We start from the raw sequence: 6,363 nt of genomic DNA, 5'->3' as shown, positions 1-6,363 counted from the left end.
GTAATCTAAGATCCTTACGTAAAGTTTTACACGGAATCGAAGGCTGAAGGCCTACATCCATTACAGATTGAATCATCAACTTACTAACCTGGGAATATACTCCACTAGAACTTGCAGGTTCTGTAGGGAAGAAGATGAAACCGCCAATCATGTGCTGGTATAGAAGGAATAAAACTAAATTATATATTGTATATTGCTAAACCACATCGATTTCTTAATGTGTATATTTTTGACACTATCAGCCATGACTAGACACCAAAGACGATAGAGTGAGTACTCAATTCGCTTTATATAGAAACCATAAAACATATGAAACTGATGTGTGAAAGCGTTACGGAAAGCTTAAAAAGCACATCACTTCCATCCTTAGCACATTGACAGCTGTAACTATTGGGAATGTTTCAACGTTTATTAAGGCGAGTCTATTAAAGGTGGTATCGGTAAATCAGCTGATTTTTTATGTGAAACATCTATAGGCACACTTGTAAACCGAATCCTTGGCGTGGGGACGCTTGCCGCTTGCTATACTAAGGTATACATATATATATTTTATGTGTAGTAGTACTTTAGTTATCATCGACCAATCGTCACAGTAATACCGGCAGAGGAAACATCGAATATAACTATTACTGAAGTCACAGATGAAAATATTTAAAAAGGTGGCTTGATATTAATATCGAATTTTGATATCACATTTAAATAAATGTTTATGAAATAAAGTTACCATTTTCTGTAAGAAATTCGTAATACTTCATTTTTCCATTATGCTACAATATATTTAATTCCTGTAATAATATTATCTTTTATGCATATTACTTGTACACACACGATGTTTCACATCTGCCAGGCGTCCCATGACGGCTCACATTTTTTTTCTTTCGTCAGTCCATGTGACTGTCAGCCCAGAATCAAACAAGGCTAATTCATTATTTGTTTTCTACTTTGCCAATACTTTGCTTTGACAATCAAACGTACAAAACATTATTGTTGGGCTAGTGCCACCGCCTTTAATGTGCCCGCCTTGTATAGTGTCGAGTCTTGAATTTTACTTTAACGCAATGAGTACCCATACAAATTTATTTATTACTGACTCGTGTGTTGATATATAACATTTATCTTTTGCGTTGCTTTTATTTTTATTTATTTATTTGTTTGCCTGTTTTAGTAAATTGTTGCCATGACTCAGTTTGCATATTCCTCTTTGCTGAAATATACTTTATCACGTACCGTTCCACATGGTACAAATTAACGAAATTTAAGGCGGAACGGGCTGAGAACTACACATTCTTGTCTCCATATTTTTGTTTTCTCCAGCTACATACGGAAATATTTATACCATATCCTTACAAGCTATCTGGTAACGAGAAGAATAGGCCGTAAAAGAAAAATTTAAATTTGCATGCTGTGATCTTACATTTACAATATTTAGAATTTGTATTTCCTAATTAAGAATTTTTAAGTTTGTGTACTAACTACTTAGAGGATTTAATTTGGAAATGTCAGTAGAACGGAAGGACGAAAAATTGTTGTTGTGTTGTGAATACTCGACAAAGAAATTTTATTTATTTGCCATTCATTACATTATTAAAAAAATGTTGTTGTTGCTCGAATGGTACCGCCAAGGCGTATTTATTAAAGGTGGTCGCACTCGACCAACAACAATGTTTTGTACGTAAGATTGTTACAGCAAAGTGTTAGAAAAGTAGGAAACAAAAAACTAATTCGCCTTGTTTTATTCTGTGCTGGCAGCCACATTGACACAGCGAAAGAAAAAAAGAAAATCTGCTGAGTTACCAACATAACTTTCAATAGATTCGCCTTGAATATAACGTTGTGAGAATTGGTACGAATTACCTACTATCGAACAGACCTAGCGTGTAAACAATTCATGTAGCTTATTATTTATTTTATGTGTGGAATAAACAAACATTTTATTTTAGTTAGAAAATGGAGCCATGTGAAAATATATCAAATGAAGAGAAAGTTTGCCGCCTCTGCGGTGAAATGCAGCGCAATATGATGCAACTTTCTGAGGATGATAATCGGGATATTATTTGTTTAGTCGAACGCACTTTGGGATTTATAAACATAAAGGTAAAATGTTGAACCTTTGAGCTTTTTTTAAGTTAAATTATATTTTTAATTAAACAGTTTAGTGCTAATTCTCCGTTACCAATGTGGCTATGTGTGGCTTGTCATTTGGATGCTGAATCTACAGAGAACTTTCTTCTTATGGTGGAGGACGGGCAGCGTAAGTTCCAACAACGGATGCAGGAGTACAGTGAAACAATAGAAAAACCAAGCAAACACAGCAAATCTGAGGGTTTTAAGTGCTCTGAAAATTCATCGGAAATAAATAGCGAATTGGATAACGAAACGACTTTGGGCCATAAAGCCCAAACTGACATAGAAACCTCAGAAACCACACAGCCTTTAAGTAAATATCCTAAACGAGTGAGAAGAAAAACAAGACGATTTCCATGTGATCCCACTCCTGACCTAGAATGGGAACAAGATACTTTAGGATTTGAAACAGGTAAAATATATGCACTTTAAATTTATTGAATAATTGCAATTCACAATTCGCCAACAATTTTGTATAGCGTCAAAAGGCAGCAATTCGGAAGAGGTAAGCACTGGTACTTTAATCACAATAAAACCGATTGCCGAGCTGCGTTCCGCAAATGGAGCTTCTTTAGCCGAAATAATAGCTGTTAATTCAGAAGCTCCCCATGCAACACCCGCCGATTCAGAGATCCGTTTAATTTGTGAATATTGCAAAGAAGTTTTTACCAAACAATCGCAATTTTTAAAACATTTACGAAGCCATAATGAATCTATTTACGAATGCACGGAATGCACAATTAACTTTGAAACGCTAACTGAATTAAAACAACATCAAACACGTATGGGGCACAAGGGCATGACTATACTGGCAAAAAATAAAACTACAAATAATAAAACGAATCAAGAAAAAGAATTGACGGGTGAGAAATCCGACGCAACTATAAACATTGTTGTGGATGATGAGGGACATATAACATCCATTGCCTCGGATGTAAATGGAAGAGCTGAGGTGAAAGATTACGGCAGCAATTCAGTAGCTATTGCGGTTGAGCACGTGGAGCAAGATGGAACCGACTTATCTCACAAAAGAAATGCATTTCGATGTTTGAAATGTAACAAACTATACCCAACACGCTACTCAGTATTAAGACATTACAATCAGGTCCATATCGGTGCGCGGACATACAAATGCCAGCACTGCACCGCGAACTTTAAGGTACTGTATTAAACACCTGACGTTAAATATCACAGCGTATAAAATTTGCCCACTTTATTCATTTATTATTATACATTTTGCAGAACGCAACAAATTTGGCTTACCATATGGCTAAACATACCGGCATACGAAACTTCAAATGTGACATTTGCGCCAAAGCATTTGTACATAAAACCGAATTGACTTTGCATATGCGCACTCACACAGGAGATAAACCTTACGTGTGCGAGGTAAGTTTGAAAACGAGTAAAACGTTAAGATGGAAAAACTTGCAAGTAAACCATTTTTATTTATATTCAGCACTGCCCCAAGTCGTTTGCGCATCGCTCCAATATGGTGACCCACATGCGACTGCATTCCGGTCAATTACCATTTAAATGTGAAACATGCGGCGCTAAATTCAACAGCAGCTCGCATTGTAAACAACACAAACAAACGCATATTAAAAAGGCGCAAAAGGCAATACGATTGCAGTTGAAAGACCAAAACAACAAAAATGTGAGGGCGTCTGAAGAAAACCAACGGAAATCTGTTGATATTTGCACAAACCAGTCTTCTAGCTCTGTGCAAAGTTCAGAGGCTACTTCATCGCTGCTTAGACCAAAAACCACAATCGTAAAATCTGTAAAAATATTACCGACTCTTAATGCACCACCTGGTCCGAACGCCGTTTTAAGTGGTGACGATTTGCAGAGTCTGATACAAACAAGCGTGCCACCTGATGAATCAGAATCTTCGAAAGTCACACAACTAAAATTTAAGTGTGACCAGTGCTTACAGCGGTTTAAATTAAAATCTGCATTAACAAAGCATTTACGCACTCATACGGGTGAGAGGCCTTACAAATGTTCACTCTGTCCGCGTACATTTGCCGATGCATCGAATTTCAAACGTCACAAGTCTCTGCATAAAACCGCCACGGAACAGTTGGAAAATGTCAGTAAACAATATAAGAGTACCAACTTTTTACATGAACTGCAACGTGACAAAATAAAGTCCTTTGCTGATGGAAATGTGTCGCCAACTCATAGCGTAGCTTCTGATCCGGACCCAGATGGCTTGGAGGCGATTGGAAGAGCAAACTTTATTTCACCAAGAAGTGTTAGTGATATTTACGACGACGATAGCGTTATATTGGATATACAGAATTACACAGAAAGGGAAGCCAATCAACAGATGCCAAATAGTAGCAGGCCGTCCACATCTGCGAGTTTGTTGAAAGTTGCACGCCGACCGTTGGCTTCAAAATCCCCACCAAGACTTATTTGTATTTCTTATGCGAATCCAGCGAATCCAAGTGATAATAAAATGACAACGTTTTATGTATAAGTCAGTGGTAAAATACAACAAACACAATGAAAAAAGTTCATTTATCAAAGTGAGAGGTTCGGAAATACTTTTTTGCTGCACCACAGTTTTTGAATTTAGATTAGATAAGATTTCTTTAGAAGGTGTGCATTTCGACCTCATGGTTGTTGTTGTAGCTGCAAAAACATTCCCTATACACCTCATTCGACCTAATGGTCTTTTGTGCCCCCTATTCATCACAGTACCTCATCCAGACCCAGTTCCATTATTAAACTCAGGATAGAGCTGGGTTGGATTGAGCGTATGTGCTTTTCTCCTGGCTGCAATTGGTCGTGATGGCTCAACTTTCGTCGCGCTGTAGCGCTGCATTCCAGAAGAAGGTGCATTAGTATCTCCTGGGATTGGTCGCAGAAACGACAAGAGTCCGTAGACCAAATCCCGATCATATGCAGATGACTTGTTGTTGTTTTAACAGCATAGTTAGCCCTGTCAGTGTAGGTATATCATCTGTCGTCTTCGTCTAGCTCATCTAGGGGTAGGCCCAGGAAACATGCTGTTTCGACGGGTTGGGTCCAGAGGGAGAGGGGGGTTAGATGAGTCTGATTAAGGGGGCATGTGAAGAGGTGGTTAGTGTCGTGCGGGGTACCTTCACATGCCGGACATGTGTTTGGTATGTCGGGGTCAATTCTGGATAAGTAGGAGTTTAACCTGCTACAATATCCAGAACGTAATTGTGCCAATGTTACACGAGTCTCACGGGGAAGCTGGAGCTCTTCATCTGCAATGGGTGGTGGTTGGACTCCGATTACGGCATTCACGGGACGGGAGTTCATGAAGGTGGTAACGGACTCCCGGTGAATGTCGTTTATTGACTGTCTGAATACTGTCCGGTCCAGTAGGTCTCGGCCAGTTTTGTCCTGGAGTTCGTCAGCGTAGTCGAGGAGGTGTCTCCTGACGTGCCTGGGAGGCGGCTCAGGCTCAAGCAGGTGTCTGCAGGGGTGAAACCTGCGGTAACACCCCAGCAGGAACTGCTTGCTGAGCAGTTTGTTGTGCTCCGCGACTGGGAGCATTTGTGCCTCGTTGTGCAGGTGTTGTATGGGTGACATCAGGAGGCACCCGGTCGCTGTCCGAATGGCGGTATTCTGACATGTCTGAAGCTTTATCCACTACGAATCACTAGTACCAGGCGACCAGACAGGCGCAGCATAGTTTAGAACCGGCCGGCCAATTGCCTTAAATGTCGAAAGCAACAGTTCTTTGTCCTTGCCCCAAGTGCTGCCGGCCAGCGATTTGAGGACCTTGTTGCGATTTTGGACTTTAGTGGCAATTGCGGTTGTGTGCGCAGAGAAGGAGAGCAAGCTGTCAAAGGTTACACCCAAAATTTTGGGGTTATTCACAGTCGGAATTGGTGTGTCGTCGACTTTTACCTTAAGGGACAGCTTGACCTCCTTTGTCCAGGTGGTGAAAAGGGTCGCCGTGGACTTAGTGGGGGAAAGTTGGAGATTCCTCGCAGTGAAAAAGCGAGAAAGGTCGGTGAGGTAGTTGTTCACTTTGGAACACAGGCCATCGATGTCATTGCCCGACGCCATTATCGTGCAGTCGTCAGCGTATGAGATCAGGGAAACTCCCGCTGGTGGTTGGGGGAGCTTCGAGATGTAGAAGTTAAAAAGCAAGGGTGAAAGGACACCACCCTGCGGTACGCCTTGCTTAATCTTCCTCTGCTTTGACATTTGATCTCGAAAAATCACTGACGAGTGCCGACCGCTCAGGTA

The 6,363-nt window shown here is 40.4% G+C and overlaps 1 protein-coding gene across 1 annotated transcript; it reads left to right on the top strand.

Moving 5' to 3' along the window:
* The first annotated feature begins 1,843 nt into the window (after positions 1–1,843).
* LOC128861063 (oocyte zinc finger protein XlCOF6-like) lies at positions 1,844–4,662 on the top strand. Its single transcript, XM_054098952.1, has 5 exons — positions 1,844–2,094; positions 2,152–2,536; positions 2,604–3,283; positions 3,367–3,513; positions 3,584–4,662. Exons 1-5 carry the CDS (start codon positions 1,948–1,950, stop codon positions 4,610–4,612), a joined length of 2,388 nt encoding a protein of 795 aa, XP_053954927.1. The 5' UTR covers positions 1,844–1,947; the 3' UTR covers positions 4,613–4,662.
* The last annotated feature ends 1,701 nt before the right edge of the window (positions 4,663–6,363 follow it).

The sequence above is a fragment of the Anastrepha ludens genome, chromosome 4 (assembly GCF_028408465.1).
Source record: "Anastrepha ludens isolate Willacy chromosome 4, idAnaLude1.1, whole genome shotgun sequence".
NCBI lineage: Eukaryota > Metazoa > Arthropoda > Insecta > Diptera > Tephritidae > Anastrepha > Anastrepha ludens.
The sequence above is the reverse complement of the archived record's forward strand: the minus strand, read 5'-3'. Positions and strand labels throughout refer to the sequence as shown.

Bases quoted from the DNA above. Each gene is read 5' to 3' on its own strand.
- LOC128861063 (XM_054098952.1), top strand. From the start codon at position 1,948: ATGGAGCCATGTGAAAATATATCAAATGAAGAGAAAGTTTGCCGCCTC. The intron at 3,284-3,366 runs GTACTGTATTAA...TACATTTTGCAG, and splicing joins ACTGCACCGCGAACTTTAAG to AACGCAACAAATTTGGCTTA. The intron at 3,514-3,583 runs GTAAGTTTGAAA...ATTTATATTCAG, and splicing joins ATAAACCTTACGTGTGCGAG to CACTGCCCCAAGTCGTTTGC.